The 24,288-nt window shown below is 41.1% G+C and overlaps 1 protein-coding gene across 2 annotated transcripts; it reads left to right on the top strand.

The window, feature by feature from the left end:
- The first annotated feature begins 1,757 nt into the window (after positions 1-1,757).
- On the top strand, positions 1,758-23,784 carry LOC120951203 (probable G-protein coupled receptor No18). 2 transcript variants are annotated; one of them, XM_040369770.2, is made up of 6 exons: positions 1,758-3,739; positions 14,072-15,180; positions 17,793-17,895; positions 18,036-18,161; positions 21,432-21,609; positions 22,779-23,784. In XM_040369770.2, exons 2-6 carry the CDS (start codon positions 14,793-14,795, stop codon positions 23,475-23,477), a joined length of 1,494 nt encoding a protein of 497 aa, XP_040225704.1. In that variant the 5' UTR covers positions 1,758-3,739; positions 14,072-14,792; the 3' UTR covers positions 23,478-23,784. The 2 variants fall into 2 exon arrangements, with proteins under 2 accessions (XP_040225704.1, XP_049461995.1); XM_049606038.1 differs by having other exon boundaries at positions 1,758-3,662.
- The last annotated feature ends 504 nt before the right edge of the window (positions 23,785-24,288 follow it).

Raw genomic sequence — 24,288 nt, forward strand, 5'->3', positions numbered from 1 at the left:
TCAATCGGTTGCGTTTGCTTAACGTTTCCCTGGAAAGCAGTTAACCAAACACCGGCCCGCCGAAACACGCGTATTCTCACGTTCATGGGTCGATACATTTCTGCACAACCTGGCCGGCATGTATCTGTATTTTATTCGATACGTTGTTACCGTCAATCGCCATGAAAACCGATCGCTGACGGTGCGTTGTTGTATCACACGCCGGCTCTGCACATTTGGTGGTTGCACATTTTCTGGCTGCCAGGCGAGACTGTACTTGCCCGCCGTACTGCCGCATACGCACGTGTCGCAACATTTCTTCATGGCCCCGGGCTGGAGAGGCTGTACCGGGTAGCGGAACGTGCGTGAGCGTGAGATCGAAGTTTCTTTCTACTTTACGCGATTTACGCTTACCTTTTTGCGAAGAAACATCAAACGGAGAGTTTGCTGCAACCGATGTATTGGTTTTCGATAATATTCCTGTTGCGTGTACGATTTGCCTATCTTTGAAGATTGCAGAGCTTCCCAGTACGTTGGAAAATTCCCAGTACATTGGCACCAGAGCACCTACGATGGTTTCGGTAATCGGAAAACATTCTCACAATAATTCTGAATTTCGAAGGCTCAATCAATACACACCCTCGCTGAGAACTCTAGTCAGTATTGTCGGTATACGCATATCAAAGAACGGCAGTGAAGCAGATAGGCTCGGTTTGATTCGCAACAGCAACTATATTGTAGCGTTGCGTATGCACGTGATGTAATGCGCCAGCTTTACGCAATTGGCTATCTCCGTGAAGATTGCACACAAAAGATGATGATGATGATGATCGGGCGGATATCCATGATTTGCCCGAAAGCCTCCGACGCGTCTAGGCTCTGGGGAGGTTTTTTGTGCGTTTTTTTTCGCGGATAACATTCGCCCGACCGTTTAATGGGACTAACTTTCGGGCTCCTCCGCGCTCTCTCGCTTCATAAATGGGAAGGACGATGATTGACTGTTGATGGTGCGGATATTTTGCGGCATCAGCGGTGGAAATGGTTTTCGGCTGCTGGGTGGTTTTTGTGTTGTGTGTGTGTCTGGCCTTCCTGTAAAGCACATTTCCCCCTCTCACCAACACGATACGGTGGTTCGATTTTACCGGGAACGGATAGTGAAACCGGACTGGTTGGAAGACGTTCGGTGAGTTTGGGAAAAGTTTGTCCGTAATTGAATGCGGTCGCAGAGGAAAATATCGGTGCGCGGTTTTTGATTAAGACGCTACCGAACGACGATGAATGGTCCCCTCCCACCTTAAGGTAGAACGAGATTAAAGTTTGAGGAACGGCGGAAAGGGTGAAAGTAGTCATCACCGGCTCTTTAGAAGTTTTGCGGAACACGTTAAGCTTTGTTCTTTCAGCACAAACCGAATTTCAATTTGCGAGTAATTATAAAAGGACGGCTGTGTCGGAAACATAATTTTCACCACGCTTGGCAAGGCTCAGGCTTGATGGGAGAGAACCTGTGGTGAGCCGCGAAGGTTTTGTAGAAATACTCGGTTGCAAAACCTGTGCATCACGCTGACGATGGGGAGCTTTCGAAAAGCTCACTACGGGAAACAGTGTAAACGAGTCTCTCGGGGAAGGGGAGAGAAAGCCAACACAAACCCTCCTATCGTACAGCACAGCGACAGTCAAAGTGTCATGCTTTCTCCGTTATCCCTTTAAATATTAATGTCAAGGAACGTCTCTCCCCCCCCCTTTCTTATCGCGCGCAAACAAACATGTTGCTGGGTTGGGTTGTTGCTGTTCCAAAATACCGAAATCGAAGCACATACGGTAGCGAAAGCAAAATTCAGAAAACGAATATACAAGTAAAAGAAGAAATCTAACGCCAACACCATTGGGGACAATTTGTAAAGTGATGTTCGTTGGTGTTCCACGTATCCATGCATGCAAAAGTGTGTGTGTGTGTGTGTGTGTGTGTGTGTGTGTGTGTGTGTGTGTGTGTGTGTGTGTATGTGAGTGTTGTTTGTGCCGCTCTCTAGATGCCGTCTATAAATAAACAGTACAGACCAGGTTCGACCACTAAGCTTCAGCGCGCTTTCCTTCCACAGGCCTGCTGAAAGCGACCAACAAACATTGAAACAAAATTAGAACTAAAAAAAAATCAGTTATCTAACTTAACCCCTTCCCTCGTTTGCATCAATTTTTGAAGATCAATTATTAATAAGCTCTACCGGCTGCTTAACATTTCCTTTTCACAAAAGTCAGGAGCGCAGCGGGAGGAGCAAAGGGACTCTAAAAGTTTCCACCCCGTCTGCCGTGAGTTTCACAAATCTTGGGAGCACTTTTTCCACCATCCGCCAGCCCATTCTTCAAACCGACCTTGTGCGCTTAAAGGTGAGCGGGGGTTTGTGTGTTGGGGGCCCTACTCTCCACGCCCGACCGAGGATGAAAGCTGATTGAAATTTAATTAATGGCTATTTATCGCCCCATAGCGCAATATTTCGTCAATCAGCGATCCTACCGTCGTAGCATGGGCTGCGTTAAGGTGGAAAAAAGGAGAGAAAAAAGAATTGGTAAGGAAAAAACATGCCTGTGTGCCTTCATAAGTAATCCCCAGGTTGCCACGGGGAGCCTCTTGCCGGTGGTGACAATGCCAGAGGGCAACGCTACGTGTGGGATCGAGCGCGACTCGAACCATTCAGCAAAGTGGTAATGAATGAACGGTTGTTATGATTTTCTGCACTACCCGGCAACTTCCCCATCGAACTACACAGGAGGCTGATTCCACAAACCAGCGGTGTCGAATGGCGAGAGGGGAAGAGGCTCGATTGCGATTCGGTGAAGACTGCGCAAGCTTTGAACCGTCGCCGAAACCGTTGCGATTGGGAGGTTGGCTGTTATTCGAGCACGAATCGTGACCGACTGCTCGAATTTGCGTTTGGCGCGCGTGCACAACATTTTCCACTGACGGTCGGCAGTCCAACTGTATCCGTGCTGTCGAACGGTGGCGCAATCGGTCTGGTCGGTTCGTTAGATCCAGCCTTACGCTCCACCATTCTTCCCGTACCGGTGCTTTGCGACCGAATTAGTGCAAATGAAGGCAAGGTCGGCAAAGTTATAGACCACGAATAAGAATAGTGTAAGGTGAAAGAGCAAAAAAAAAAATAGTGTGGTTTGGTGTTGCTGTGGATGCCCTTTTTGCCAGTTTTGGCATCGTGAACGTTCCCAGGATGTAGCAGGGAGGCTAATAATATCAGTGCAAACGAGTCGCGGTCGGGGAAGTTTTAATGGCCATCAAAGTGTGATGTGGTCCGTGTAGGATGTGGTGCATCGGCAGCCTGCCGTACAGGGCTAATCCGCATCCGGTGAACGCTGCCAATGTAATGAACGACATTGTTAGCCAGGTTAATGTGACCACTCAGTTGTGGTGACGGGCAACGGAACGCCCCAGCACCACTACGTAGTTCGTGACATCATAATCGCACTGTTTGATGCTTTGGAGGCATGAAGCAGAGGGTTTTGATATAAAGCGGATAACGGGAAACGGCTAAATGTTGGCGGATTAGGTGTGGTGAATACGCGCCTCTAGTTGCCAGGTTATAGACCAGATGTTGCATAAAATAATTACTTTTACTGAAACCAGACGCTAAGCTCGCTAAGGAGAATTAATGGCAACAATGGAATAATGCTCAAGTGTGAGTGTGTTTTGCACGTTTGTTTTAAAATTTGTATGCAGCCGCAACGAATTGCACAACGATTTCGTGTTCATGTGGTAAGATAAGATCGGCGAATGCGGCTTCGTTAATATATTGAGCCTTGATATGTTTTCAATTTAACTGTGGATCAACATTTTTTCTAGAATTCTAAGCGAAATAGATATTAAATGATTTGCATTACTAAGAGACTTCATTGTTTAAGTATAAAATGATCATAAACGTTTGTTGCAAGACACACAATAATTGGATTTTTATTGTTCCTTGCGTGTTCAACGATATTTTAGGTCTCATACAATTAATAAAATTTAATATTAATTAATAATAATCAATTAATAATTTTGTGTGCTATCACTTCTCATAGCACACAAAGCGCTATGAGCTGTCACTGAATGGATCATTTGTTAAATACATCCAACGAAAAGCTCTCAACGCTGTAACCGTACTCAACATGTACTCAACGCTTAAATAGTAAATTCGAAAAATCCGAAAATCCATTAATTCTCACGCAGTCAATAAGTAATGATGCTCAGCTGTTAACATCGTTGCAAGAACATTTGCGGTCGCGTCTATACTGACAATAATTACAACTTTAATAACCCATTAACCCATATCTGTCCATATAGCATAACTAACATTAGTACATCACAAAACAAACATTTTTCACATCGTGATTATTTAAAGGCCTAGATTAAATTGCTTATAATGTGGTTTTATGTAGCAGCAATAAATGAATAACACATTCAAGGGTTCATTCAGAGTAAAATGATGTATAATATTCAAGGATCTTAGATCGAATTTAAATGCTGCTATTTAAGGACTTCTTAAATAGTAACGCTTCGACTCGTTAAAAAATTTGCCATATTTGCGCTTACTTTCTTTTCCATCGCTGCTATGAAATTGAAATAAGTTCAACGACTTCAATAAAGCCCCTTTATTAACTTTTTCAAGCCATAGCAAAAACCAAAATGTCCCTCGTACAGCTTCCAGAGATGGAAAAAGTGAAGTGAACAAAATTGAGTTACATTTGCTAGCAGTGAAAAATGGCGGCACGCTGAAAATTATTTCATTACCGTTTGATGTTTTACCGATTGATGCGCTGGCGGATGGCGAATGGTATTGGAATCTGAGTTACTTCTTTTAACTTCAGATTAAATTGTGTTCAACGGTTTAAAATTTCAAATGACCTGCGATACAAAGAACAATAAGGGCTTTTTCTTCACTACTTTTGTTGATAAACAGCACTGTTGGAAACGGGTCTGTGTGTCTTTCAATTTTGTCCTTAAATCTGGAAAATATTTGCTAGAAAATTACCATCTGTACAAAAACTGAAGTAAGTAAGTTGAGATGGCATGTTCAGTGTAAGAAAGCAGCTACTGGGTGGCATAATGGCAATCGAGTTAATGGCCTCGGATTCAAATTAAATCCTATCCTTTTCCAAGAAATATGGGACGAAAATCATTAAGACTGTCGATGAAATTATTGCTATTTGTTAGAAAATCCCACAGCTGCAATGTAAAGACTTGATTATTTTCTTCAATATTCAAGAAAAATGTTAGATTCAGCGTCGTTTCACTTGAGGCTGTTTTCTAAATGGCTGAGCAATATGAGAATCTGGGAAACACGTAAGCAATTTTTTTTAAAGTTTAAGTGACATTTATAACCATGAAACATATGTTTGTAATGAAATAAAATTAAAAACTAAATTAATGAATTTTCTATCTACCATACAAAATGAAGTGAAACTGATTTTTCAAATTAAATTGATACTTAAAATTCATTTTCTGACACCTACAACTAACTGAAGCTGCCACTTCCAAGATTCTAACTAAAGTGATATGTTTTATCGAGTTGAATATATGCAGCTTGCTATTTTGTTACAAAGAGAGTACAAAGTAGACAGGAAGTCTACTTTGAATAAAAACTTACGTCATCGGCCCGAAATAAAACCCTCAGTCCCGGACGGAAGTAGGACGTGATTTAAGAGCTCAGCCATGAGCTCACGGGCAAGATTCAATAAATTGACCTTCACCTGGAACAAACCGAACCGACCAAAGTGTCGGCATTTGAGACCTTGCCAGTGTCCGAGCGCATAGCGTTCGCTGCATACTCTATTCACCAGGAAATATACCTCCCGCTGCTATAGGGTGGGCGGAATGGTCGGAGGTTTGATGAATTGAAACTCTGGGTATCGTAAATAGTGTGCATTTGTTTTCGTGTAGCCCTCCCCGTTGAGTAGATCCGATTATGGTTGTGGTCGGAATTATTTTTGAGGTAAACTACAGCAATTATGTATACTTACGGGTACCATCCAGTAGCACCATGTCATTAGAGTAAGCGATACAATCTTTTCGCGTGAAATGAAACTAGAATATCCCCTTTTTCCGTGCCATCAGTCTATTTTTACCCTAATTACAATAGGGATGAATATTGGCCACTGCTTAACAATGTCTAACTTATAGTTTGATCCTCTTTGTAACTTTTTTGATCGTTTGTGAACGTTTTTGTAAGCTTATCCCGTTGAAATGGTTTGGGGAAAATATTTCCATCCGAATGCCCCCAAGTTCGATAGAATCTGTTTCTGTTCAGTCCACATTATTACACCACATTGAGGTTTGCTGTTGACTGTCCAGAACTAATCTCATACCATGAGTTGGTTTTTATTCTCCCAGCTCATGTTTTTATGGCAGTTGGCGGTCCTTAACGTTCGACCATTTCACTCGACCTTACATTTGATTGCCATCTATTGAACGAAATTGGCCAACGGGAACAATTTCTTCATTATGTGGGAAGCGATGCTGATGTGTGCTCTTGCAAAACCATCGCAAAACCGGAACCCTTTCCAGGGCGATCCGATGGGTTAGGGTGAATATTTTCCACTCAATTCCCTTCAAAGGTGCTCGTGTCCGGTTGAGGTCAACCATGCAGTAGGAGCGAAATTGAAATCGCCAACGATGGCATCATCGATTGAGCTACACTGTAGCAGCATTAGGAAGTGTAGGCGAGAGTAGGTCTCACAACATGGTCTGAAGAAACCTTAAAAAACTTTTAATGATAATAATCAAAGACATTGGACAATTGTTAACAAAGAATAGCGATGGCCGTCATTCCACTGTTGATCATTGTTACAATTGAATGCAAACTTCCTTAAGTCTTCCCTTCTGGAAACGTGCATACTTCCCCGCGGTAAAAGTTTCATCATGACGGTTGCAAGAATAAACTTGTTGTGTTTAAGTTTCCACATTCCACGCATTCATTTTGCAGAACAACGCAAAACGGTGCGGTTGTTAATTATTGTACTGACTTTTGACAGGAAATGAAGTCCCACGAGTTTAGACTAGCAATCCACTTCCGGGTGCCGTATGGCGCTATGATAATGATAATGACAACGAGAGATGGACCTGGAAGCGATGAGAGTTTAAAGTTGGAAATATGAACCATATACAATCAAAGAGAATTATAATTATAATTATAATTTGTTTAGAAACAACGGGCTTGTAGGCCGTATTGCTATCGTAATCATTGGTTTAAAGATTTCACTCAACAAGTACACAATTAGCATTATGTTGCCGTGCTTTAATATTGACAATCTTCCATAAAACACAAAAATATTTCACAAAACCTTCGGATAGTTTATAATTGTTTTAATTCTTTTTACAACAGCAACGATATCTTAATGAAAAGATATGATCTTTTTTTTTCGTACTTGCAGGTTTGCAAAAAAATGTAAGCAGTATTACAAAAATGTCAATGTCGCTGATTTGTTCTATTTTTCCCCTTTTTCATTGAAAATAAAAGGCCATGTTTTATTTATAACGTTTCTTCAAACTAAGGTTAACGAAAATTGGTTTGAAATGAACTACCAAAACGTATATTTTGTACGCAGCCTATTCAAGACCGTCCTGTATTGAGCATTACTTGGTAGGAATGCCCCAAGTGAGAGTGCGAAGATTTTTTTTCAAGATTAGTTTTAATGAAATCCAACCATGAGCAAAACATCCAGACCTCCGATACGTTTAACGTGTGATGAATGTGAAATTATTTTTCATCATCATAATTAGTATTTTAATTTACGGCGTACCATGCGCCTCCATCCGTCTCTTTGAAGTTTACGTTTTTTTGAGTTATAATAAGAATTAAATAATACGATCCACTTAGGTATTTTATTTTTGCATTTCTAACAACCTCGTCAACTGATATTCTGCTATTCAACTTCGCAAGAAGTGTGCTTCCTTGATTAGGAAATAAAATAAAAAGTAATCATTCTGTCACGGTTCAATGAGCGCTTTTTAAGACAGACAACCTTCTTCCGGGCGCAATCGGGCATAAGTTATAAATAAAGGGCAAATCGTCAGCCTTTCAAAGACTTCAATATGCAAGCACAGATGAGCGTTCATCCACAAAATGCGGAGCAAAAGTGGATAGTAGCTTCAAATATATTATCACATTCTTTCGGAAGCAGAATATGATACGAACAAAACCCTTTCGCGTGGCCGTAGACCTTTGCTCGGGTCGCTACCGAGGTAAAGTGATGGAATTATTTTTGGGTTAAAAAGGTTGCTTATAGGATGTCAAAGCAAAATCGACTCACTGATCATCAAGCCGCACACATCTGTTTTTTTTTTTCTTGTTCGCTGGCAATGCTGTCGCAAAACGGCAAAAAGCTGCTAGACGGCCCATCCTTCACACGGGACAACAATAATGGGTTAAGTGATTTTTTGTCCCTTCTCGATTGGGTTAGTAGCTTGCGTAGAGCAATACACTTACCGCTGCTTGGGTGGCCTTTTCGAATTCACTTCACGTCATCTGTCAACTTGAAATCAGCCAAACAATGCAAAAAAGAAGACAAAGTCATAAGCGACATCGCATGATTTGGTCATAAAACATCTTCACGGAAGGACGAAATTAATTATCATGATTTCCCCTAGGCATGATTAGATCATTAGCTTGATTTTTGTAAGGACTGCTAGGTGTCAAAACGATGCTGAACAACTTTCTTGTCAACGTGCTAGTCAATTTGTGTCGCGGCTCTGGTTGTGGGATTCTATAGCTTCGGTTTGATTGATGAAAGTAAACTGGTACGCCAACCTTTTTGCCTGTTATGCAGGGTGAGAACTTTTTCCAATACCGTGAGGAATTGTTTTCTATGGTCCGATCTTCCAACTGGAACAGAACATTCATTCATGGGGAACTACCCATTAGAGGGACAAATCTCGCCCCAAATAAAGGTGATGTAATTTAATCGAGTAGTACATTTGCGTCAGCTATCCGGCTAATTATCACGGATAATTTCTTTGGCGGGCTCCAATTAGACGCCTCTTCCATGGTGCTAGGGGTAGCACATTGCTGTTCTTTGTAAAAACCAAGGTCCCATTTCAACGCTCTCACATTACCAACATCCAATGATAATAAAATGGTTAAGGTACGGTACGAAATATCGCTAATCGATTCAGACGCCACCGGGCTCATGTCGCCGGCGCTGTGGGCAGTTCGGTAAAATTTTCCTCCATTCCTAGGAAACTTCTCGCACTCAATAGTTCGGTTCCGGTAGGGGTCATGATAAGTTTGGGCGCCAGGAAGGTTCGATACAGCAGTGGTGTTAATTGATGAGGCAGCCTTCCCAGAAGTGCTGCCGGGGATGGCGGAAACACAAGCATATTTGTTGCCGCGTTGTGAGCAGGATCGTTCGTACCGAGGTGTGTCCTGCATGGGTGGAGCGTGAAGATTGGTCGTATTTTTACCTGAAAGCGGGCGTACCGGTAAGCTCGTTATAGCGAGGTGGGCTTTTCTAGGTTTGTCAAACACTACTGGCGCTGATGTCACTACTAGCCACGATGAGTGTTTTTACGGATAAAAGCTTACAACACTCCTTTATTAAAAAAAAAACTACGGAGGGGGAGTTTTTATGTTTGTTCTTCTTACATTATGGAGCTTATCATTTCGATTGAACAATGAAAACTTAGTATATTAGCCACCAGTGCCTTGACAACGCAACCACGAGAACAAAATTCAAAATAATAATTAACTGTGTGCAACATTTGGAGATGGCAGCTCACGACACGATAACCAACATGACGTTTCTTGTCAAACCGAATTTGAGGCAGACGTGATACGTACAATCAGCTTTAAGCATTGGTTACAAGGGAGGTTGGCATACGGATAAACATTGTAAAAAGTTGAATATAATTCCTCTAGCTATGTTGCATTGCAGTGATACACTAATAAATCTATCCGCTTCACATCGATAAGGTATTAGGTTGAATGTGGTAATCGAAATAAACGTGTTGATAATGGTAGCTTAATGTAGTAATGGACGGGCGCTACGACGGGCTAGCGTCTTGTCGAGATGATTAATACTGCGTGGAGTCGTGGATTCACTCCGACACTGGCTCTGAAAAACTGAATCAGACTCCGGATTAAATTTGGATTTGACCCCGTAATTCTGGTCGAGTCCGGTGAGTCTGGACTATTCTGACTATCGTGCTCTTTTTAATGAATAAGTTACTGCAAGCCAATCCCACTAGTGATACAGGCAGGTCTTGACCGACAACGGCTGTTGTGCCAAAGAAGAAGGACTTTATGGATGTTTCATGAGCTATCATTAAGAAATATACACATCACATTTACAGATCGCTTAACACAAAGTATTAGGATTTTTTTATTACAGGGTTTCCCACGATTTATTGGTTGGTTCTCATCAATTTTTGGTGGGTTCCCATATTTTTTTGGTGCGTTCCCACGATTTTTTGGTCGTTTCCCAGAATTTTTTGGTCCAATTGTATTGATATCCAATCGGAAAATACCAATAAATTATGGGAACGAACCAAAAATTTATGGGATACGACCAAAAAATCGTGGGAACACACCAAAAAATCATGGGAACTGACCAATAAATCGTGGGAAACCCTGTATCACAGCGCACTAAATTTGATAAAATTTGCAGTACATTAAAAACTCTGAAAATAAAACATTTCGTATCAAACTGAACGTATGACATCAATACTCTGAAATGTTGATGTCCTGCTTGGTCTTAGGCCAGTTCCGGTATCGGTGCAGCACCGTATAAAGAGCCTAAATTCCTCCTTCTTCAGATCATCCTAAGAACTTCTTAATTTTAATCGAAATTCTCTTCTATGGTTTGGTGTTTGCTTACCATATCACGAATACGAAAGCTATAATGTTAATTTTTAATCATCTGAATGCTTCCATTCATATGTTCATGTCTATTCCATTACATCAAAACCTTAAAAAGAGTTTCAATGATGGAATCATGCACTGTTTATTGCTGAATTTGCGTCACCTCACAGCATACAAATAAAATGAAAGTACATATTCAAACAACAAACGACCCGACCAACGACAATTTGCAATTTGCTTCCGCGGTGTCACATGCCAACAATAGGTTTGAAGATTCGCTGCACAACAGCTTCAGCTCGATAGGAGACGGTGCGACTCTTATCATCATTAACAGTCGTCTGACAATTGCTCTGATTGTTGCCATGCAAAAATGTCCACCAAACGACAGTCTTTTGTCCCATCGGAACAAATCCACCAGGAGTTGGGTACTTAGTGTACCCGTACAATCTACACTGCCTACAGCTGAATGTAAATTTTGTCTGTCTGCCGTTCATCGTCGTAAGCTTGCTTATGCTAAGCGTAACACACTCTAGAGAATACGCCTTCTTCATTGGAGGATGTTGTGTATCTCTTGCTAGAACAAGTGTACCACCGCAAACATAAAGGCGAACGAACTTACTCTCCTACCATCGTGACGTCTCGTGGGGAAAGAAGAACCTACAAGAGCATCAAACTTGTGCGTAACACGTGGAAGAAATGAAACTGTCCACATTTTGAGCCATTAATGGCATGCCGTGGGAAGATTGTCTGCTACGAAGGTGCGATAAAAACGGTCCGCTGCGTGTTAAGAATTAAGGGTGGCATTTTGTCTTCACCTTCAGTGAAGCGTGGTTGTTGCTTTTTGGGGCGAGCGAAGAGTTTTGGACGGCATTTGATCGGTGGCTACGACGGGCTAGCGTCTTGTCGAGATGATTAATCTGCCTGTGCGGACGGACGGGCTATTAATAAGCGTCGTATGATATACGCTCAACCACGGTCGGCTAACATAATTGCTCATCCGTCCTGACCCGTTCCGGAAATGGTGTAAGGAGATTCTACACAGCCTCCGTCGGAAACAGGCCATTTTCGCCAACAACCAAATCCATCGGGCTTAGAAGAGGCGGGTCTATTTTCCGGCCGGATCTTTCGCGAATGCTTGGTAGGATGGTGGTGGTTAGGATTGGGTTGAGAGTCTGCCAGGAAACTAAATGAAAAGCAGCTGTGCACTCTGAGACTAGAAGGCTGTCAAAAACGCTAAATAGATAATTATTGTGTTTTTTTTAATTGTACACTATAAAATTATCAAACCATATTCTGATACCGTTTTAATTGGTATTTATCAGGCGAGTGCGCTTGAAAGCGTAAACTGATAGTGTCTAGACATGCAACCAATACAAACGATATCATGAAAAGCATTCCCGAAAAAAAACATATTTAACTTAACAAAAAAGCAGACATTATTTATTAATTTCGTGATGTTATTAAAGGAAAAGCCATTTCCTCCGAAGGTCCTGAATCGTTCATTTTTAAGCTAGCCTTCCATGTTCGTTCGAAGAATTGAGTTTCAAAACACGACTCGGTAAAACAGTGACGATCTTTAGTTTAGTACACAACATTTGCTCACTTGCCGGGATGAAATTTCAATAACAAACACGACGTTTTTAGAAAGATATGTAATAGGATTTACAATAAAGGTATATATTGCAATATCCTCAGTAAATTATCTGAATGTGTTTCGTATAACCTAACAAATTTTGACAAAAACATGTATTGACAAATTGTCTCTGCTTGATTCACATTACGAAAAGAATGATATTTTTTCTAATAGGATATCTATATATTTTTTATGTATAAATAGTGCGTATATTGTTTTTATCCCGACTTTTGACCCAAGGATCTATTGTGCAAGAAAGCTAACATCGAGATTATTACAGCAAGATAGTGGTACCAATTGAACGAAATATAATTTTCGTTTAAGCATGAAAGCTTTTCTTTTTCATTTGTTATCATAATTTGACGAAACGATTAAACCTGTAGATTTTAGACACTCTAGACATTTTTGGGCACTTGACTGGATTGAAATTTTAAAAAAATTAAAATATGTGAGTAGTTTATCAAATAAAAAGTAATCAACTGTCGAAGTTTAAACTAGCATCCATTGTCAAAAACAAGTTTTCCAAATGCAACGATTTTATATTCCTTTTCTTTTTCTTCTTCAACTTATTTGTTTCTACTTTTCTGTTGGTACCAATGGAAGTAGCGTTAATGACCGTACCAGTAATTATTATTTGACGCAGAGCATGCCAATGACGCTTAAGGCCTTAAGCCCAATGAGTTTTTCTATATTGTTTTACCTAAATCGTTTTTTACCTACAGTTTTGTAAAAGGTAGATACACATAGACTTCACGCATCCATTTTTGCATCGAAAAAAGATGAAAACATTAATTTATTTTGAGATCCGGCACGACCACTAGTAAAAATTGAAACTACACTAGCATGTACGGACAGTGTGCCCCGGCCTTTACATTTGGCGATGACATACGCTCCGGATAAATTTTCCTTTATATAGACCTTAAGCTAATTAACTACAATTACTCCTTGAATGTCTATATATAACGGTTAATTTTATGAGAAATACCTGGCATCTGTTGTGCATTGAAAATAGAGGAGTTTTTTTTCTAAGATAATCAATACCTTTACTCTAGTTTGCGTAACGAAGCATCTTCCTGTGGTGTTAATATGTTTATCTACATCTCTCAGAAACCATCAAAACAACAAGAAGATTTGCGATTGTTGCGTTGTTGGTACGAAAATTCGATACAAACAGCACTCTGTTCAGTCTTTGATCAACAGTTCGTACGTCTATTTTTGTATGAAATGCAGAGTTTTTTTAGTTGTTACACAATCACCGTCGATCATCTAGTATTTCCAATGGAACGACGCATTTGCCCTAAGGAGTTTTGGTGTGGTGGCTTGTGTAACAGGAGTTTTTTACTCTCGGTTTAGATTTAGTCTAAATGCAACCAAAATAGCCTGCCCACTATGGACTAAAAAGAGCGAGACAATTTGCGCTACAAGTTTTTTATGTGGAAGATTCACGATGTTTTGCCATCTTTGTGTTGAAATCTTTACATCCCATATTACTTTCATAAAATTTTATTTGAAGTTCACCATGTACCACCTATTGCAACTAATATTATTTTAAAATTATTTCTCAATAAACACTCTCTCAAGTCACACTTTTTTATGTTCCTTTCACTTTGCCAAATGACAGACTGACGGTCACACGCTGATTGACCGCGAGTGACTCCGGATGCAATCAGCCGGCGAAAATGCGGATGTCCTTTGCAGTACGTTGAAAGCCTACCGACCCTCTTCAAGCTACACTATAAACCAGCAACTATTCAACTATCATCGTGCATTCGATGGCGGCGAATAATTTCCGGAGCATCAATTCCATCGCCGCGTTCCACTCCGTAGTACCCAAAAGGGAGTACACATAATGCTTCTCGTCGCGCCACAGGATACAATGGCCGTACAACGCAAACGCCGCATAACAGTTCACATCACACGACAGTGGCTGACCAGCTGCTGAAATTATAACATTCCGGTGCGTTCGTTCGGCAATATTGAACCCTTTACCCAGCGGGGTGACATTTTCTGTGTCCGTGTGTGCATGGTATGGTGTTTCGATTATGAACGATAGTTTTATGGTGAAGAGTTGTCTTTTTTTGTTCGTGAAACGAAACATACAGAAAAAATATTGCAATCATTGGTATACAGTGTCCCCAGTGGCTTCCAGCAGTAAAGCAATGAAATAGAATGAAATTCCGACTGATAAACAATCGAGTACGTGCTGACGGGTGAATATGTGAAGTGAAGTGCTGACCGTGGTTTAATAAAACGGGCAAAACGGGTATATCGGTGCAGATGCCAACGACAACGAAACAGTGAGATCTAGAGATCCCAAGCAAAGAGTGATAGAATTCAAAATTATGGTCTCCATCAACGGTTCCACCATCACCACCAGTGCGTCGATCATCATCAACTATACGACGGCCCTTTCCACCACCTACCAGGAGCTGTACGTAAATCTGCAGCTGAGCGAGTCCGGCCTAGGCACAGTATTTGATGACCGGCACCGAACGAATGGTACGATCAGTTGCAGCCGGTCCTGCCTGTCCTGGAAGAAGCTCGTCCTGGTAGCGCTCTTCTGTCTGCTGATAGTGATCACTGTCGTCGGCAATACGCTAGTGATCCTGTCCGTGCTGACAACGCGCCGGCTTCGCACCGTCACCAACTGCTTCGTAATGAGCCTGGCCGTAGCGGACTGGCTAGTCGGAATTTTCGTCATGCCTCCCGCCGTCATCGTGTTCGTTGTCGGTATGTGCTCTGAAAGAGTTTTTATCCTCTTTTTTTTTTGCTTTTTTATTTGATTGTCGTTGATTGCTTCAATTCCTTGCCCAGTAGCGTTACCCGCTTGCTAATATTCCAACTCAGTTCCGGTTGATGGCCAATGGTGTATGGAATTAATCTCACAACCTTTCCTCTCTGGGGGCGGATGCTTCAGGGCGTACAACTTGTTGCCCAAAAAGTGCTACCAGAGGGTGGTGGACATGTAGTCTCACGCGGAAGATGTTTGCGTGTAAACCGTTTTCATACGCATCGTGTGAGCCTGAAGGATTACGGCTGCGACTGTACGGATACCACTGCGGAGGAGAGCAGTGGGTGCATCCGGAGCTAGCTGTCTGGTATGATATTGATAGGCGTCGGCTTACACGGTACCCGCCTGTCTGTAATCTCGAGTACGGCGTTTTCGCGGCGGGGATTTTTCCTATCTGTTCCGAGGAGCCTTTCATCATACGTTCGTTTGCTCTCTTTTGCAGGAGCATTTGGCCAATCTTGATGGTTCGGGAAAATTGTTCCATGTGTATGATTTCTATCCAGCTTTTTTTGTTGATTTTGGGTGTAGGATGTTACCGCCCCTTAGATAATTGTACCAACCAGTGTAGGCGCACGCGAACGCAGGAACGGAGATTGTTCTGCCTCGCTGCTAGTGAAAGATGATACGAGCGAAGCGTAACCGAGGCTTATGATTGCCTAGTAGCGCTCAGGTACGCTCGGTGTAAGCTCTCATGCTAATGCTGATTGAATTTGCCAGATAGCGACAGATGGACTCTAGTAAGCAACACATGGCAGAGCTAGCATGAACAGACTGAGCTGTAAAATCGCTTGTCATTTAATCCTCATTAAAGCATGCGCAGCGTTGGATTTGGGTTACATTTGAAGCGTAAGCAATTGAAACGGATCTCCTAAATAAAAATAGCCCACAGCATCAGACTACATATACGGGGCAAGTTGGTATAAAGTAATGTGCGAATCACTACATCAATTTCAACATATATTGAAAGTCGACTATCTATGGGACTGTTTTGACTTTAACATTTTGAGACTTTTTTGAAATGTCTTCTGTCGCCAGGTAAACGACTTCGGTAGTGACTTAAAAAGCATTCTACTTCGTCGAAACAGCTTGTACACTGAAAAAAGGTCTTTTCTCGTGGGTAAAACTGTTGTACTATAGTATAAAACAAGCACAACAGAATTCTAGATGAGCCAATGAATAAATCATAATAATGACTTAATTCAGAATAACTATGATAACAATTTCAAATAGTTAAGATTGAACTGATTCCTTTAATACAAAATGAGCTAATATGAGCGTTTGCAATCCTGGTATTGGTAAAAACAATAAATACATAAATACTTATGATAAATAATTATGGACAAGGTGTTACTAGTCCTAAATCAATGAAATTATCTATGCATACATTTCTTTCGTGCTTAGGACGTAAAGTTATTAGATATTTTTGCATTACGTTGTTTTTCCATTGATTGTAAAAAAACATCGAATTTTGCACGATTTGTATGAAAATTTACTGTAGATATGAGATTCTTTTCAAATTTCATCAATTCGTTGATTTTTTCGCCCTGAAAAACGGTTGTTCTTAGGAGTTCTGAGAAGTACGCTTGTACCATGTGAAGTGTGAGAAGATAGCCGAGAAACATAAATTCACATGGTCTCATGTGATTTTCGCTAAGAAGAACATATATGTTTTAGCAAGAGGCTTTTAAATCACATGTCGATCCTACCATGATACTGAAAGGGCAGATAGAATTTGTTTCTCATAAATACTTATATGGCACAAGACTTGCTTCCAATAACGTCCAAGAGAAAAGGACTACGATTAAAATTACTATTAATGTCCTTGAATAAGCTTCACACGACAAGACTAAAGATTGGTCGAGCCTAAAACTTAACAGCTAACAACTTTCCAGCAAACCTAATAAACAAGTCAATGAAGCTCCCCAGAGTCAATTGTTACAAGTTCGGCGCAAAGTCAAACAGGCGAGGTGCAGGAACTGTTTACCCTTCTGCACTGGGATATCAAAGTACCGCCGCACACGACAGATAAAAATCCTGTTCGCGAAAGTGCTCGAATAGATTTTATTCCTTCCAGTTTTCCCCCGCGATTGCAACCAAGCGTAAGCGAAAGGAATAATGGTGAACTGAGCAAAGAGTGGCAAAAGTTCATTATCGTCCGACCGGTGTGCGTGGAGTAAATAAAATTAACGCACAAGTTTCTGCTTCTGTGTGGGCACCCCCAAAATTGCCCTTGCGCCGTGTGCGCTATGTACGATTCGCGTAACCGAATCGCCGAAGTTTTGCGTACGAAAGTGAAAGTAATCCTTTGAATAAACAAACCCTAGGATGTGGCTGCCTTTCTTGTTTTTTTTCTTCTTGTGGTTGATGTTGCCGTTGTTGTTCGGTCGCTTTTTATGTCACTTCTTGCATGTAGCGTAGCGGTCGAGCGGTGGAATTGGAATTCTTTGCACTTGATTCGTACATGTGTGGGATAGCGTTTGTCGCGTCCGTATCATCCATCGCCGTTCATGCTCTTTCCCTTTTCTTCCTTTTCTTTCGTTCTCTTTCACAGAATCCTGGCAGCTCGGATGGATCCTGTGCGACATTTGGATATCGCTCGACGTGCTGCTCTGCACGGCCTCCATACTGAGCCTTTGTGCAATCAGCGTTGATAGGTGAATTTTGGTCGAGCCGATGGCGTCGGAGGCTTCAAAGAAGGCGGCAGAAAAGATTGTTTTTTAATTTGTGAATCTGGCTCTGCTGTCTTTGCCGCCCTACGTTACATCTCATTGTGTTTGTCTTCCCTTTCCGACAGATATCTGGCTGTTACGCGACCGCTCACCTACTCGAAACGGAGACGCTCGAAGCGGTTAGCACTGTTGATGATTTTCGTCGTTTGGCTGGTAGCACTTGCAATCACCTGTCCTCCCATCCTGGGCTGGTAAGTACGTCCAAATGTAGCAGTGTGCTTTACATGGCAGCGGCAGCGTAACGCCTGGATGCTTACGGCAAACACGGTGCTTCTTGTGAGATTAGATTAGCTGCTCAACTTACGGTCAACCGTGGGCACTGTGAATCACTTGCAGCAGGAACTTAGCTGGAAAAAAACAATTCGGTAGAGCTTCAATCGCTGTGTCGTGCTATTTTTATTCCATTCCACCCACGTACCCATTAGTCTCGAGGACGGTGAGAATTCGAGCAGATGGCAGCTGAAGGATGTGTTTCGTGTCCGTTGGACTTAAAGTGCCATCGACAATTGGTGCACCATCGTGTGCGACGACCGTTCATCATAATACAAAGTGTCCCATAAGCTTACATTCGTCTTGTAAGACGAGTGATGTTTTCAAATATTGGTTTTGGAAACATCACGACAAGCATTAGCAACAGTGGCTATTAATGCCCTTAAAACCAACCATGCGTTTGGAAGCTTTTATTGTCGGACAGGGCAGTGTCTTATGAACATTGAAGTAAATTATTATTTTATTATAACTTAAGTTTTTTTTTTAAATTGGAAGTTTTATGTTGTCTACATATTTCTCTTTTCATGCTTTGTATCAACCCTGCCATGTTGAATGGTCACATTTTTGCATACCACATGAGCCTCACAATTGTAAATCTTTGGAATAAAATTTGACATTCAATCAAGAGATTAGTATTCACACGGGTTTACATACGGAAAGAGTCCGTGTTTTTAATAAAATCAAATAAATCGTATTATATTGGCAAAAGTCCACCACCTCACCGACCAACAACCAAAAAACGGTAGCTGCAATTACAAAGAATGACCTTTTAGCAAAATTAGCCTGAACAAATCAAGCGAACAGATGCGACAGAAAAGAAACGGTCGGGTAGTGCCTTCCCAGAAATCCTCCCAAGCAAGTTGTTTTCCTCGGTATTGGGGGCAATAGACCCAGCACACAGACACACGCCCAACCCATAGGCTTATAAAAGGATAGTGTATGTCAAGGATAGTGGACAAAGATGAAGCCACGCGCCGCAACCAATGCGCCCAGGCACGGTTAGGGTTTCACCATTTTACAATGATAACAATTATAGCAGGTTTCGTCGCTTTTCCACGAACTTGGTTTCCTACTTTGTCATGTGGTCAGACGTTTTTAGTGTGATCTGGTACATTCCACCCGCATACCGAAAGCATCCAAATGAAAGGCTTGAAAGGTTTCAAAGATTTCAAGGGGCTTTTTGCAGAGATTGTTGCGAAAATGCGTTACGAAGAACTTCTCTGTATGTGTGCCGAACGCTACTTTCAGTTCTTTCATTTTGTATTAATATGCCTAGAAATTGATGGTAGTTTGTATGTTCGATTTTTGGGTAGGAGAGGTCGAGGTATGACGACTATGCTATGACGCTAACGTAACTCAATTGTGGATGAATTTCATTTTTGTTTAAACCTTGTTTCTACGCACTTCTAGCGATTTTAATGATCCTTACTGTCCTAAATCGTTATAGAATGTCCTTGGTCTTGGTAATGGTCCGTCGTATACTAGAATTTGTTAGTGTTGTTTGGTGTCCAAACCAAGTGACCCATGTTAGAAAAAGCTCAAAAAGGTGACACGTGCTATGTATTATCGTCTTCCTTGGTCAAATCAAATGCCATGCCCTCCGTACTATGTAAGATGTCTGTTATTTGGTCTTGAAACATTAGAACACAGGAAAAAGTAATTAAAATGCATGAATTTTAATGAGTAAATTATTAAATGGGCTTATAGATACACCTGAAATTTTAAATATGATCATCTTTTCTGCACCTACTAGGGTTCTAAGAAACAGGCCTTCTATCAAGTTTCCGTTTCGATCTCTTTCCTTTGGCGCTTAATACAAATGTGTGACAGCTACAATAGCCTTGGATCATTGGCAAATATTCATGTCCCTGTTTCTCGCCGTCTTTAGATGTAAAGTTAGGGCCTAGCGTTTTTTTAAATGTTCAGATCGTTTAATTGTTAAAAATATGTAATAGTTGTTTAAGCACTCTGCCCGATAACCTAACTAAGTAATAATAATAATGTTAAAAAAATACAGAGTTTTCGATGATATCATTGACATGTTCAGCGAGTTGTTGGTTCGTTCGAGCATATAATTGAACATGTTAACGCCTGCTTCCGAATAATTCAATATCTCGCTGAAAGAGTCAATTATATGCTCGAACGAATCAACAACTCGCTGAACTTGTCAATAATATCATCGAAATCGCTGTAATACATTTTGTTTGTCGCTGCATCGATTTTCTTATCATGTTATTTGCATAACTCAGCTCCTTAATAAACACCTTTTTTGTTTCAAGAAGATACGCTGATATTCTTTGATATGAACCATATTGTTCTAAAAATATCTGTATTCTTGGAAAAGAGTGTCGCCAGCCTTCTCTGTATTTAAATAGTTTCAAATTTCGAGAAAACAATCGAAACCCGTTGTTTCAAAATGAATCCTTCCTGGACGAAAATTTAAGGTGGTGAAGATAAAGAGAACACGTTACTGACATCTATTAAGGCATATTTTTTTTACATCCATTTTTTCCCAAGCAATTGGTGGCTTTGCGTGTATTCAACAAATGATAGCTTTAAAATGTACAGCTGTTGTTCCTATTTAAAAAAAATTCTTACATTTTACACACAAATTTAAGTTATTTGTTAGAATTTATCAGACATGAGTTTATCATACCATGATAAAAGATGGCCATCATGCTCAGACCAGCTCTTTTTGATCAACTTTCAAATCGCCCACTTTGGCTTTCCACAACTTATTTCCTTATTTTATTTCCTTCGTCTGCTTATGATGATTGGGCTACCGGGTGAACCAACGACCAAGCATTTCAGGGGAAATTCAATTTTCGAATGTTTATTCAAAAGTTCATAAGTCATTCCGGGTTCTTTGGTTCAACTTTTTTTTGGTTCGCTGTGTCACAACACAATCTCGCGAACTGTTCAGCTGTCTGACAGATTCGCCCCGGGAGGTTGCCAGTAAGTGGAGCATGTAAGCATACGTACACTACTCACTGGTGAAATATTAAACTCAACAAAATCAATTACCTCGTATCATTGCGTTTTAGCTAACGTTTTTTGGTGGATTATGCTCTCCGTCGCTGCCCTCGCTGTCCACCGCGCCATTACTTAGCACACTATGGTTCTATTTATCTCTCATCAGTTGCCCTTTTTACCCTCAAGAAAATGCAATTTTTCTTTCCCTCACTTCACAGGTACGATCAGGATCGAAGGACACTACAAAGTTATGAGTGCCACTACAACCAGAACAAGGGCTACGTGGTGTTCTCCGCCATGGGTTCGTTCTTCATCCCGATGACCGTGATGTTGTACGTCTACTCGAAGATATGTTGTGTGCTTACATCTCGACAAAACAGGATGACCAAAACGGAGGTAAGCGGTATCCGAAGGGCCCGAAGTCCGACCTATTCCAACTGCTTGTCCACTGTTGTCCTTTAACCTTGAGGCTGTGGTTCGTAGACTGAAGGATGATGTTTAGAAAACGAACACTCTCTGTCTGCCTTCGAACGACTGGTTTTTGTTCTTTTAATTTTCGGGCCAAGTTGCGCTTGTGGAACGTGCACGGGGCGACATGATGTGCTGTGGAAATTAATCTCAAGTTGTCCGTTGTTATGCTAATGAGTCGCCCATGAGGTGACTGGGTGCTTTTGCTGTATGTGTATGTCTATGTTTAGGGTTTGTTTTTGGGACAAGGGTACTTAAAATTCCGCAATCAAAGATTTTTACGTAATGGAAATAATGGCGTCAGCGGTTAAGCAATTTAATTGCTCATTTTAGGTGTTTAGGTGGTGTTTAGTGGTGGTGGTAAATGAAACACAGCAAAAATTTCTTTTAGGAAATCATCCATCAAAAAGAACAATAGAACAACACTTTTCTGCTACCTCGTACAACGTTAAAACTGATAAAAGACTGCTTACAGATTAAATATACATTTCATAAATAACAGATTACGGAGAGGCGTTTTCGGAAGTATGACAACTTTTTCTGGATGCAAATCTAATTTTATGTAATTGTGTGTTGTAGAATGTAAAAACTCGCAAAAGATTGTCTTTGCTATCGTTTGTGTTTAATTTGCTTTTTCCTAGAATTAATTATGTTAAATTTTGTAAACCGTAGGCAGTACCGCAAATAACGATACACTTCTTCTTTTAGATGAATTCTTCTATCCCAGAGGTATACAATCTATACAAACACATTCATGACAAGCCCACAGGCTATGAAAACAGTTTTGTTTTAATTTATTTTTGATGCTTTGGTTTTGCGGTCAACGAGCTAGACCAGAATGTATTATACCTTCACAAATCCAACAGAGCTGTTCGGATGGGGTTCCGTTAAATATTAGCATAGGGTTTTTCTTTCGTTTATTTTTGCCATCAAACCGTTCAAAACAAGGCACTGGTCGGTGGTATACCAATAGAATAATGTAAAATAATGTTTTACTTACTTTCTGTTTACTTTTTGACCCTTTCGCCCTGAACATGCGATCCAACATGACACGGCACGACATCCTCCCCGGACGCTGAATGATAACTGGTCGATAGGCAACGGAGAAGAACTGCGATATCGAAGTGGACAACTGCACGTCGGACGCAGACACCAGCCCCCGGCAGATGGTGAGCGGTGCGTACGGTGGCCGGCACGCTCTATCCACCAGCCACTATCCAAACGGCAGCAGCAGCAACAACACGTCGCACCAAACGCTGTACGAGTTTCTTAGCTCGAACCGCACCACGCCGAATGTGGCATCGCGCGGAACCCAAAGTACCACGCGCAACGGTAGCAATGCTAGCGGCATGTCCAAGTTTTCCGGTGCCACGTTTGAGCTGCGACCGATCAACACGGTGCAGTTTAGTGCGAGCCAAATTTCGTTGTCCGAATCGTGCGCCTCGAACGTGACGACCAACGCGACCAAGGTACGGCTGCACGGGAAACGCATTCCGATACGCATCTCGTCGCTAAAGCGCGAAACAAAGACGGCCCAAACGCTCAGCATGGTGGTGGGCGGGTTCATTGCCTGCTGGCTGCCGTTCTTCGTGTACTACTTGTTGATGCCTTTCATACCCGACGATTCCAAGAGTGACGATCTGATGGAGTTTCTGACCTGGCTCGGGTGGATCAACAGTGCAATCAATCCGTTCATCTACGCATTCTACAACGTTGACTTTCGGGTTGCATTCTGGCGGCTGACGCTGCGCAAGTTCTTCAAAAACAAGCACAACCTCACCTTTTACAAATCGTAGACCTGCAGCAGCATAAAAGACCGGCCTTTTGTAGAGCCGCCCGTACCGCATCAAAAGACAGTCAGTGTTTCGTTACGTTATGCATAGAATCCAAAATAAATAAATAACTAATATCAGTTACAACGAATTGTTTTTTTAAAATTCATTTTATTTATTAATTTATTTAAATCAAAGTTATCGTACAGATGCCTAAATAACTAAATGCTTACAATGTGCATGTTTAAAATAAGGCCTATCTACATGTTTTGTATTCGTTGTAGTTGTATCCGTACTAATAAAGGGGTTTCGAGGATTATATAGACAGATATTCAGGGTGTTGTAGTTTTGTTCAGGCGTATAATAGACTCTTTCAGCGAGATAAAGTATTGTTCAGAAGTAGGCGTCGACAAGTTCAGCGATACTGTTATGTTGTCATTTGTTTTGTTTACACCCTGTGCCGCAGTGTTCAATTTTTCATTCCTAATTGTCCTAAAAGCAGCAAATAATCATACCCGAAGTTATTTAATGCATAAATTAGTTGATACTAACATTTTTCTCGAAATACATTTGAATGAATTATTTTTTTCAGCGTAGGTTAAAACTTATTTAAAGTTATTGAACTGGTAACTATTAAAATTGTATAATGTTTTCGTTAATGTCAACCAAAATAATACATCTTCTTTTTGGTGTAACGGCTCATGCCGGTCTAAGCAGACTTTTGACACTTTTTAGTACTATGCTGCTAAATGGCCAGTCTTTGTTGCGGGAGGACGGTCCGGATGGGAATCGATGCTAGTTGGCCATGTAGAAGTCAACGCATTTATCAAACAGA

Source organism: Anopheles coluzzii, chromosome 2 (assembly GCF_943734685.1).
Source record: "Anopheles coluzzii chromosome 2, AcolN3, whole genome shotgun sequence".
In the NCBI taxonomy this organism is placed as follows: Eukaryota; Metazoa; Arthropoda; class Insecta; order Diptera; family Culicidae; genus Anopheles; species Anopheles coluzzii.

What these genes read in the sequence shown, in the direction of transcription:
- LOC120951203 (XM_040369770.2), top strand. Translation starts at nt 14,793, where the DNA reads ATGGTCTCCATCAACGGTTCCACCATCACCACCAGTGCGTCGATCATC. An exon ending in TGTCCTCCCATCCTGGGCTG is followed by an intron (nt 18,162 to 21,431) that starts GTAAGTACGTCC and finishes CTCACTTCACAG; the next exon opens with GTACGATCAGGATCGAAGGA. An exon ending in ACAGGATGACCAAAACGGAG is followed by an intron (nt 21,610 to 22,778) that starts GTAAGCGGTATC and finishes ACTGGTCGATAG; the next exon opens with GCAACGGAGAAGAACTGCGA.